General features: G+C 40.3%; 2 protein-coding genes across 2 annotated transcripts; one reads left to right on the forward strand and one right to left on the reverse strand.

Annotated features, from left to right (window-relative positions):
- Positions 1-79: 79 nt before the first annotated feature.
- LOC105268116 (transcriptional regulator ATRX) lies at positions 80-6,191 on the forward strand. The gene is made up of 2 exons (XM_011307409.1): positions 80-292; positions 662-6,191. Exons 1-2 carry the CDS (start codon positions 247-249, stop codon positions 5,722-5,724), a joined length of 5,109 nt encoding a protein of 1,702 aa, XP_011305711.1. The 5' UTR covers positions 80-246; the 3' UTR covers positions 5,725-6,191.
- A 135-nt stretch (positions 6,192-6,326) lies between these two features.
- LOC105268117 (uncharacterized) lies at positions 6,327-7,814 on the reverse strand. Its single transcript, XM_011307410.1, has 3 exons — positions 7,521-7,814; positions 7,092-7,207; positions 6,327-6,941 (listed from the first exon to the last, which is right to left on the reverse strand). The coding sequence occupies exons 1-3, from the start codon at positions 7,689-7,691 to the stop codon at positions 6,578-6,580; spliced, it is 651 nt and encodes a 216-aa protein (XP_011305712.1). The 5' UTR covers positions 7,692-7,814; the 3' UTR covers positions 6,327-6,577.
- Positions 7,815-11,947: the final 4,133 nt, after the last annotated feature.

Below are 11,947 nucleotides of genomic sequence, written 5' to 3' on the forward strand. Positions count from 1 at the left end.
TCAGGTGTTACCGTTGAAAAACCGCGCGGGAGACACCGGCGACCAGCTACAGCGGCAGTACCGACAGTACATACTACATAGTACGCATTGGACATATACATATATCGTTATTGGTCCACCCGGAACTGGCAACACGTGTTTTCCCAAAAAAGTCTACATTTTTTCATCGATTATTTAAACAAAAAGAAGACATCAATTAACAAAAGATTGTCTTTCGGATAAATGTGTTAGATCGAACCTTGAAAAATGCCACGAAGTGCAAAGGAATCCGAAGACGAGTTCGAGATCAGAGGTGAGGGTTGTGCTCCTCGAGGTTGTAACGGTTTTTTCCTTTTATTTTCTCATTTTTCCTCTCTCAAATCACTTAATTCCCTCTATTTCCTCGAACAAACAATGAAGTTATCACTTTTTGCGACTTGATAAATGATTACTGCAGTCAATGGTGTTCTTTTATATTTTTTTTCAAGGCCTTTTAGGCGATTGCGATTTTTGCACAAAATTTTTCAAAATCTTGGTATTTCAGGTGTGATTCATTCATTCATTCATTTCAGCAAAGTATTGGATTTATCTTTTTTACGATTTTTCCGCGTTGTTTCTATTTAATTGTGCTGTTGACTTTGCAATACTATCATTGCACATGTCATTATTTCGTGTTCCTCAGGTCGACGAACACGAGCTTCGGCGCTGTCTGTGACGGATTCCCCTCTGCGTCGAAGCACGAGAAACAGGCAGATAACGAAGGACGATTCGTCCCCGGAGTCTGTGACGAGCGATGGAACATCGACAAGAGCAAAAAGACGAAGAACACCGACCCTGGAGTCGACACAGGCTGATCCAGTGAGGAATTTGAGATCCAGGAAGACATCAACGACATCTGATGTCTCGGAAGCTACCGAGAGCGATACTGGGGGTGATGGAAGGAAAAGAACCACCAGAAGAAGTTCCATGGCAACAACAGGCATTGATACACCCACCAAAGTGAGATTGAGACGAACGACCAGAGCAGGCTCTGAATCGAAGACCCTTTCCCCGATGGTGCGAGTTACTCGTCGAACACGGGCTTCATCGGTTGACCCAGATTCAGAGGATCGTCCCACGACTCCATCAACATTCCGCAAACAACGAGCATCGGTGCACCTCACGGAGCTTCCAGTAGTCGAGGAAATGGAGAAAGTCTTAAAACACACTCAAGAGGACGACGAAGTCTTCGTCATGGACGAACCAGAGCCCGTCCCAACGACTCCCGCTCCCCCGGCCTCTGACAACGTCATAAATACCCCCCAGGATGCGGTTATCGCCCAGCAGACCTCAACAGACACTCGTCAAAAGCTCCTCGACGTCGTTTCGAAGGACATTCCAAAGGTCCTCGTTGAGAAAACGGAGTTGGAAACGAGTCCTGGGAAAGAGAATGAAAAGACCCCTAGAATTACCAATCCTCGTTCCCTAAAGCTCTTCAAGGCCTCAGCCACCGATAGGAAATCCTTGAACTCCATTGTCCTCACCTCAAACATCGATGAGAAAGTCCTGAAACCGATAACTCCAAATTCCAAGCACCAGGAGAAAATAATCACCCTGGAGAATGATCTGAGTGAAAAGAATATGGAGGACAAAGAGGGTTCGATAATTTTTATCGATGACACAGATACCGATGAGGCTGATAGGCCAGTCGAGGTCTTCAGGCAGGATAAAACCTCCAAGAGCGTTCAAAATGACGACGAGATTATAATCGCCCCAGTGTCTAATGATGACATGTCCCCATGCAAGTCTCAAACACCTGAGGGTGACATTGTGGCCCGACTCAATGACGAGAAGCAATCCCAGAAATCCGAAGCAGATCAAGCCGATCAGGGTGAATCAAACCTCAAGAGCCTCTTCAAGGATATTCCTGCTGAGGACTGGCAGAGGGGCACATCCAAGTCTCCAGTGAACGTCGAGGATGAGGACGATAAAAGCGACGAGGAATCCGACCTTGAGTTAGTGGGTAAGGGCTGGTCGGCTGATGAGAATGACGCCGGCGAGAAGAGGGACAATTATAATTACGATTCCGATGACACTGTTATTGTTCAGAAGAAGATGGAGTCGGGCGAGGGGGTGGAGGAGAATGAGGAAAATGAGGTGAGGAATAAGGCTAACAGAGGTAGGAGGGGATCTAGGAAGTCTCTGGAAGACTCCGAGGAGCCTGAGGCGAATCTAGAATTGCAGGAGCAGTTGAATCGATCCAGGGATTTAATCTATGGATTTGAATCAGGAAGGCTTGAGTTTGGGGGGCTAGTGGAGGGGAAGAGTCCACGAGAGGAAGAAAAAGGAGAGAATTCTGAGGAGAATTACCTGGGACCAGAGGAAATTGAAGCAATGGAGGTCGATACCGAGGAAATGCCAGTGCTCGAAAGTCAGATAAAGGTTTCTCGCCCCAATGAGGAAAACAGTTCTAGAAGAGACACGTCCAGGCGGAGCTCCTTGATGAAGTCCAGTGAGGGAAAAAGCCCAGGGGAAATCTCCTCGGCGGGGCTTGAAGTCGTTGATGAGAGCAAGGGTGTCACTCAGACTTTGAGAGTTTCGCTTGAGAAGATCAGGACTCCAGTGAAGGAGAGGGAGCCCTCGGAGGAGAGCAGAAGGGAATCATTTCTCGAGAAAATGTCTGAGGGGGTGAAGGCGAGTCAGACGTCTTTGAAGAAGGAGAAAGTAGTTTCAGGGACGGAGGAAGTGGAGATGAAAGATATAACGACAGCCCACGATGAAGGGGAGTCTTCAGAGGATGAGAGTGAAGCTCGTGAGAAGACTAGGAGGAGTCTCAGGAGGGCTGCAAACGAAAACAAAAGTCCAGTGGCAGCAGAGGACGTCGGTGGAAAAAATGATAAAGAAGGAGAAGAAGCTGGAGGCGATGGAGGAGGTTCAGGGGTTGACGAGATCCTCAGAGGGTCCAGAAAGAGCTTGAGAAGATCAGCAACTCAAGCACCAGGAGACGAAGGTAATGATAACAAGATTTTGAGTGGTAAGGAAAAATCTCTCGTTGGCCAGGAGCCATTAGATGATGTTGAAGACGTCGGAAGTGCGCAAGAAGCTCAAGGCATTGAGGACGTCGTTGAAAAGTCCAACAATATCCTCATGAGGTCATCAAAGCAAAATAAGGATGATGAGATAAATTCTTGTTGGATGCCAATGTCAGAGGATGAAGCTGATGAAGTCCCTTCAGAGGTATCGGAGACCCTGAACAAGTCCAGAAAGAGCCTCAGGAGATCTCTAACTCAACCAAAACAGAAAACACATGATGAGAAAACAGATGATGAGGAAGAAACACCAGCGGTTGAAGAGACGCTCAATACTTCCAGGAAGAGCCTTCGAAGATCACTAACTCAATCAAAACAATACGGAAATAATGAAAAAAAATCTCCTCAAAAGAGAGAATCTCTCGCGGTTGAGAAATCATCATCAGACATTGAAGATGAGCCTGAAGTTGATGAAGAAGCTCCAGAGGTCGGAGAGACTCTCAATACTTCCAGGAAGAGCCTTCGAAGATCACTAAATCAATCAAAACAATACGGAAATAACGAAAAAAAATCTCCTCAAAAGAGAGAATCTCTCGCGGTCGAGAAATCATCATTAGACAGTGGAGATGAGCTTGAAGTTGATGAAGAAGCTGCAGAGGTTGAGGCGACTCTTAATACTTCCAGAAGGAGCCTTCGAAAATCACTAACCCAATCAAAACAATACGGAAATAACGAAAAAAAATCTCAAAAGAGAGAATCTCTCGTGGTCGAGAAATCATCAGACGTTGAAGATGAGCTTGGTGTTGATGAAGAAGCTGCAGAGGTTGAAGAGGTTCTTAATACTTCCAGAAGGAGCCTTCGAAAATCACTAACTCAATCAAAACAATACGGAAATAACGAAAAAAAATCTCCTCAAAAGAGAGAATCCCTCGCGGTCGAGAAATCATCATCAGACGTTGAAGATGAGCCTGAAGATGAAAAAGCTCCAGAGGTTGGAGAGACTCTTAATACTTCCAGAAAGAGCCTTCGAAGATCACTATCTCAATCAACACAAGAGGCAAATAACGATAAAAAATCTCCTCAAAAGAGAGAATCTCTCGCGGTCGAGAAATCATCACCCGATGACGGAGATGAGTTTGTAGTTGATGAAGAAGCTCCAAAGGTTAAAGAAACTCTTAATATTTCCAGAAAGAGTCTGAAGTCGTCGATGAAACTCAAGAGTCCATCCAATAGCTCGCATGATAACTCGATAAAATCAGAGAAGCGCCAGAAACAAAAGTACTTCGATATCGACGAATTACAGTCATCAAGCGACGAAGAAGACGAACCCGACATCCTCAAGAAGAAGAAGCAAAATTTGTCGACAGTAGTAATGGTAAATTCGGAATCGGAAATGGAGGATGTATCAGAAGACTCTGACGTGGAGCAGTCGAGGGTCGTTCCCTCGTTTTTATACGGTGGAAGCTCAGGTTCAAGCGACGATGAAGCACAGAAGGACATCGAGAGGGAATACAATTTGAATGGGGACAGCCTTGTATATTCTGACGAAGACGTACCTGGAGACGACCTTGATGGCTCTGAGTCAGAATTGAGTTCCGATGAAGATGATGGACACGATTTGCATGACTTCATTAACGACGATGAAGAGGAAGATGAGGAGAGCGATGACGAAGAAAACGACGATGAAAATGAAAAGGAGAATGAGGAAGAGAATGACGAAGAGAATGAGGAAGAGAATGATGAAACTGTGGAGCTCGAAGATGAAGAATCAGAGTTGGAACTAGAGGTGAAGCCAAAGATGGAGAAAAGAACGAGTGAAAAGCGTCATGAAGAGTTAAAACTCAAGGGAATCCAGAAGAAATCCAAAAAGAAAATGGCAGAGTTAGAGAGCTCCAGCAGCTCTTTGGAACTCCAGGTGCAACCAGAGACTGTGAAGAAGAGTATGGATAACCGTGACAAAATCAAATCAACATTGAAAGGACTTCCGCTTAAAAAACCAGGTAAAAACACAGCGATGAACCTCACGATGATTCTAGATGATTCTGAATTAGTCGACATGAGGACGTTGATGAAAGAGAAACTGAATGATTCGATGCCAATCCTCAAGATGAAGAGATTGTCCAGTAGGAGGAGTACCCTGGAGGTATTGTCTGAGGAAAGACCTAAGGAGAAGATGAAGGAGAAGAAGAAAAAGTCAGAGGAAAATAAGCAGCGGATCCTGACGGCGCAGGACGTTGAGGAGCCTCTGGTCGAGCTGAAGAAGACTAAGAAGAAGGTGAACTCAGAGAACTCAAAGCGTGAAACCATAAAAAGGAAGAAGCAGGACCTAACGGGAGAAACTGAGAGTCAGAGAAATGGCAGCCAAGGGCTCGCAGCTGGATCTAAGAGACCGACTAAACGACTTCCTGAAGAGATCCTTGAGAATCTTCCTGATGTGCCCTCAAGACCCATGAAGAAGAGGAAGATCAATCATGATATCTTCATGCCCACTAGGACAATGTTCGATGATGAGAAGAGAAAACCCAGGGGTTTGAGCATTGATGATGCGTTTGTGCCTCTCAGCATGTCTGGGGGAACGACTTCGTTCGAGGTCGTCAGTTTGAAGAAAAATAGAGAGAGGAAAAACCCCAGTCACAGCTTCAAGGAGAAAATGATGAATAGAGCAAGGCGACAGCCAATGTCTGCGTATGTGGTGTATCAGCAGAAACTTCAGGCCTCAGGGAAGAATAAGTACTGAGGGACTGAAGACGCCATTGAATGTGAGTTTTGCTTTTAAGATACTGAATAATTGATTTTTCATACAGGGACAGTCTTTTCTGAACGACTCGACTGTTTTTTTTTATAAATCCCATCGTCTGTTCAGGATATTTAAAAAATGGTCGATTGATTGATTGAACAATATTCAGAGGAAACTTAATATTTTGGTTTATAAATGGATAATTCAGGGAATAAATTATCATTTAATTACTGAAATTACATTTCTGATACTTTGCGTTGGACATTGATTGTTCCTCTTCATTTAAGGATATCATTGGTTTTCAAAGAATAGTAGTTTTGCAGGTTTATTAAATAATTATTCTGAGTTATTCTTTAGTGGATCAATCGTGGGAGATGATGGGAGAGGTAAACAGTTCTGGGATTACAATAAGCCGTAGGCCTTTCCCTCAATATTGTGATTCCTTACGAAGATACTAGGTATTTAATGCGAACAGGATGACTATTTTCTTTGGAAGAGGGTGAAGAAAATATGAAAAAATGTGTTTATCCATTAATAAAAGATTTTACTTCCTTACGATACTTTATTTTTTTTCATTTGTAAGAATAAAAAATGACCACTGATTGTGTTAGAGGTACTATAATTCATATATTGTCATTATTTTTTATAACAAGTGTCAAGAGATATGTTTGAGAAGATAATGTAATTAGTAATAGCATTGTTATGTAAATTATAAGAATGTTTGAGTAAGAAAGAAATACATTTTAAAAAAAAGAAAATTCCATTTTTGTTTTACTCTTCTCGGTAATTCTGGGTATCACAAATCGACGCTTTTCTTTAGTAGACTATTGGAGATTTTTGGCAGAAACAATAATTATCTGGCGTGAATAGCGATGTCTGAACACGTCCTGAAATTTTCCTGAGCTCCACAGCCAAGTGCTCCGTTGCCGTTCTCGCAAATTCCCCAATTATTTCCAGTTGTGTAGTGCCACCTAAGAGCACAGTGTTGGCACGTTAGCCCCTCAGGTAGAACCAATTCAACAGCATAATCATCGTTATCGTATCGAGGCAGGATGTACTTCGATTGGCCGTCTGCTGTGAAAATTGGGTGATGATCGAAGCACTCTTCAGTTTCTATGTCACTTGATTTAGCTAGTGGGCAGAGGGCGAAGGTGAAGTACCCTCGATGGTTCGCTGTTATCCGCACAATTGCTTTCAACACTTGACCTTCGGTGTAACTAGATTTTTTAAAACCGGTTAATTAGTATGGCACGACATTAGAGGACAATTTTCCACCTTTGGGTATAAACAATCGATTAAACGTTTTCTCCCACTCAGTTATGACTAATATGACTAAATAATAATAATAATTAATATTTGTTAATTACTTTCGAACGATTGTTCCACTTCCATAGAATCCGGTGTTCTCACTGTTCCTGGGCTGTTTGTCTAAATAATTATCTCCACACGGTCCGCATTTACCACCATTTAATTGATGTTGAGTCTGAAAATAATGAAAAAAATAAAAAACTTCACTAGAGATTGTTCTTAATTACAACTAGTATAATTTTCATTTACCAAAAAATACTCTGAATAAAGACCGCTCTATTACTATTTTTTAATTTAAAAAATTATGATTTATCGGAGTAACAATTTAGGAACAAGAAATATTAAATACACAAAGGTTTATCCTACACATTTTTTCAGACCTATTGTTGTTATTTAGTGTTGCGCTAAGTTTAAGAATAAATTCCGCTCGGCGGAATTGAAAAAATATTTTTATAAAACTAGCAATTTCCCCCTAAAACTGAACTTACCGCCCATCCACCGCAAAAATTAGCATTATCGTTGTAATTAATTGGAGTATCGAAACCGTATCTCCATGCACTGAGTCGATTGACAGGTTCCATTAACATACCATGCCCCGATATTTCGAGGATATTGATCACAGCTATTATAAGACTTAAACACCCCCGAAAATCCCTCATTGTCCACAAATCCGTTAAAAAAACCACAAAACAATTATTATTACGGTTAATAAACTAGTGAACGAATGGTTTGTTATCACTAATGAGCTTCTGAGACTCAGTGATTTTGTTGTAGCAGAATTTTACTCGACATGTGCTTTTATAGGAACCCAGCGATAAACCCAGCGATATCGCAGTACTTGGTATCGAATATCTATCGATTCAATCATATTCACGGATTTGATTTTATTAATAAGAAATTGTGATAGGGGAACAATGGACTTGTCCTTATCACTGAGATTGTCTATTTTCGGAATAAGATGGACAGCTGATATTATCAGGCAAAAATTACTATAAAACGATTTAAGGCCCGGATGGACTGTCTGGAAAAGATAATTTACTCCAAAATTGGGACTTCTAATTACTCCGTCAATTAATCGTTTTTTCCTATAATTGTTAGCTAACGGCTTAGTTGTTGACAACCGCTAGAACGCTAGTTAACAATTATTGAAAAAAACGATTAATTGCCAAAGTAATTAGGAATCCAAATTTCGGAGTAAATTATCTTTTCTAGATAATCCACCCGAGCCTTAAGGCCCGGATAGACTATCCGGAAAAGATAATTTACTCCAAAATTGGGACTTCTAATTACTCCGTCAATTAATGGTTTTTTCCGATAATTGTTAGCTAGCGGCCTACTTGTTGACAACCGCTAGAACGCTAGCTAACAATTATTGAAAAAAAACGATTAATTGCCAAAGTAATTAGGAATCCGAATTTCGGAGTAAATTATCTTTTCTAGATAATCCACCCGAGCTTTAAACATTCTAATGAATAATAGGTATTGTTTATCCGAAGTTTATTGTTTGTCAAGTTTTCATTCCAAGTTCCGATAACACGCACTCATCAGGCATTCGATAGAAATCGTCAATTTCCACTCATTATTTTTATTCAATTACAATAAGACTTGATATCGCGAAATAGTGATAATGGAATTTTCTTGTTGTGAGTAATTCTAACGGCATCTCAAGGAATAATATTTTTCGAAAGATACCACTAGACTGCAGTTACGGAAATGTCTTAGAACAATATAACACTTAATATTATAACACTTAAGGCCCGGGTGGATTATCTAGAAAAGATAATTTACTCCGAAATTTGGATTCCTAATTACTTTGGCAATTAATTGTTTTTTTTCAATAATTGTTAACTAGCGTTCTAGCGGTTGTCAACAACTAAGCCGCTAGCTAACAATTATAGGAAAAAACGATTAATTGACGGAGTAATTAGAAGTCCCAATTTTGGAGTAAATGATCTTTTCCAGACAGTCCATCCGGGCCTTAACAATTTTTTAAAATATAACACTTTTTTTTTCAATACACAACTGCTTGAGTAATGAGTAATGAACTCAATTTATTTATTCAATTCACATTAAAGATGTTTTACCCCTTTGTTTTGCATTGGCGTAGTATTTTTATTGCTTAATTAATGGCACAAATCAGTAGAATATTAATGTGGATTTGATTATTCTTATTATATGCCGGGTGTAATGAATGAATATTAATATTATCATATTATTGGATATGAATGGCTGGTTTGATTTAGCCCAGCTCTGGCTGATAATTCATGCGGTAATAATCGAGTCATTTCAAATGAATGGATTTCTATTATCTATGATAATTATGAATACACATAATTAATAGGAGAATGCGTTCTCGACGCACGAATTGGATGTGATGTTTGTGGAGGGGAACTGGGCTTTTGGAGGAACGATAATATTTGTAGGGAAGAGGTAGGAGGAGTGGAGAACGTAGATAATTCCCAAAGTTATTATTCGCTCGTATTCAGTGGTAGGGGCTGGTGGAGATGCCAGGGAATATTGAAAAACCCGGTAAATCACAAGGGAATGTCAAGGGCTGAGACTTTACACTGACTTAATAAAACAGTTCCAGCGATTTCTTCAATGGCGCCTGTCACTCATCCCGGGGATTTTCATTTTTCTATCGAAATTCATGCAAGATTCTTGCCTTGTAAGTATTCAATAGCTGGGGAACTCGATGAGTTTGGTAATCTGTCAAAGGCAAGGCTGTCGAAGGCTCTGCCCTTCGAAAACATGAAAACATACCTAATTACATCACTCCTTTGACTGGGTTCAATGGTTAACCCCCAATATGTATAGCCAGCCAAGTCTCGAGACATTATACCACAGGGGAAAACATGGACATCATCATCTCACAAGGTGATAGCCAACTTGGAGACTTCGATGGGTCGACGCTACGTTGACTCGGCCCAATCTGCAATCGCTCCGTTGGGCATGAAATTTTCGATATGCCCATACCATCGTAATTGCAATTACCCGTAATTGAGTTTTCCTCAGGGCTCCCTGCTACACCCAACCGAGTCATCATCCTGATGGACCGCTCTCTCCTCTTACTGTAATAGAATTACAGAGAATAGTTTATCGATCGAAAATACATCTCCGTCGGTTTCACGTCAACGATTCTGTCGTCTGCCTTCGTTGCGCCTCCAACTTCCGGCGTTTTCGACTCTTCGTGCACCTCGTTTTGGAGCCAACGATTTTACCAACAACTGAGACCGGATGCTCGTAAATTGTCCAGCATGCAGCCACCTCCGGCCTCCAACTGTTTTTTATTTCCTCCTATTTTACTTATCCCTTTTTTCCTTTTTACTCGCGGTTTGAATAATTGGGGCGATATTAATGAAAATTGTAATTAGAAAATGAGAAAATGGCGCGGATTACCGGTTTCGGGAGGATCGATATGGATTTTCAGGAGTTCTGGTGAATTAAATGGATTTTAATAATTTTACATTACAATATATTGAATATTTATTTTTATGTTTATTTTTAGTCTCTTTATGAATGGGAATGAGAGAAAAATGCTGTGGATAATAATAAAATGTGGATGTCGGTCAGTGGGGCCTGGAAGTTGTTCCCCATTGGAGAAACTGGTGATGGGGAAGATTGGCCGCTTAGCATCATCCTTTTCCACTTCGCTCTCGCACGAATTCACCCGTAAAACCCTAGGAATGCTGAGGAGCTCTGGGAGGAGTTGGAGATGGAGAATGGCTTCTCCTCTCCTTTTATTTTTTTCTCCTTCATTTTTTTTTATTCTCTTTTATTTTTCCCCGAAGCTCGCAAACTAAACCACTATTTCAGAGTGCATTCAACTCCGATTTAAGGAATTCTCGGGCACAAGGTCATTAGCCAATTCCCTTTCACGCAGTTTAGGGCATCGTTACCGGGTTAATTAACACTTGGCCGTTTGTTTAATTAGTATAAATCCACTTTTATGCACTTTTTATACGTTTTTGCTTTATAATCATGAGTTATTCTATTTTTATCATTCTCACTAAAGTATACGAATGCAATTAACGAAAATTAACAGGTACATACTCTCTCAATCATAGGAATGGTCAACTGCTTGTTTTTATACGCTTTATTGTGTGTTTTATACACCCTCGACTGTATGTTTGCTCGGTGTTAATGGTGTTTACGTGATTCTTCGGATTCCCACTGCATTTAAGTTTATGGAAGCCGTCGAAATTTTATTTCGAGTACTGAAGCATAAGTTTATGACCGATAAAGTGAGTTTTTCATGGAGAAATTAGACAGCATTTTGCGGGATTTAGCTCAAGCCAATGGAACATCAAGACTTTTTACAGGGTAGTCAATTTTTTTTATTATAAATCCTTCATCAGTTATCTAAAAAAATATATACTTTCATATCTATATTTCGATATGAACGGAAGATTCTTCAAAAAAGTGTCAACTTGTTCTAAAGTAATAATGATAACAATAATTATATCTTCTTGGGTGTTACATTTTATGTTTTACACCTTCTCCGCTTGCTTCATTCGTAATTTATATCTTTAAACCATTTCAAAGTTCTATTAATTCATTACTTGTTCCATGTAATATAATTTAATAATTTATAATTGCTCGGAGCAATTATAAATGAGCTGAAAGCCTCAATACAAAAAAGATCAAATAAAAATGAAATCTCTGTAGAAAAATATAATTTATAATTCCTCTAGTGTTTAGCCTGCATTGATATTCGATCTAGGAGTATAATCATGGATTCGCTGGCCATTGAAACTCATGTAGGTTTATTTGTTGTACAGCTGGTGATGGCCCATCCGGAGCATTGGATTTTGAATTGAAGAGAAGGGGGTCATAGTTAAGAACTCGAGTACAGGTAGTTCGTGTGTGTAGAAAGGTACCAGGGGAAATACATGACATCTCTCTCTCTTTCTCT

The sequence above is a fragment of the Fopius arisanus genome, unplaced genomic scaffold (genome assembly GCF_000806365.1).
Source record: "Fopius arisanus strain USDA-PBARC FA_bdor unplaced genomic scaffold, ASM80636v1 scaffold00053, whole genome shotgun sequence".
Classification (NCBI taxonomy): domain Eukaryota; kingdom Metazoa; phylum Arthropoda; class Insecta; order Hymenoptera; family Braconidae; genus Fopius; species Fopius arisanus.

Coding starts and splice junctions, on each gene's coding strand:
- LOC105268116 (XM_011307409.1), top strand. CDS start 247: ATGCCACGAAGTGCAAAGGAATCCGAAGACGAGTTCGAGATCAGAG. Junction 293..661: donor AGACGAGTTCGAGATCAGAG/GTGAGGGTTGTG, acceptor CGTGTTCCTCAG/GTCGACGAACACGAGCTTCG.
- LOC105268117 (XM_011307410.1), bottom strand. CDS start 7,691: ATGAGGGATTTTCGGGGGTGTTTAAGTCTTATAATAGCTGTGATCAAT. Junction 7,208..7,520: donor ATTTTTGCGGTGGATGGGCG/GTAAGTTCAGTT, acceptor CATTATTTTCAG/ACTCAACATCAATTAAATGG. Junction 6,942..7,091: donor AGTGGAACAATCGTTCGAAA/GTAATTAACAAA, acceptor TAAAAAATCTAG/TTACACCGAAGGTCAAGTGT.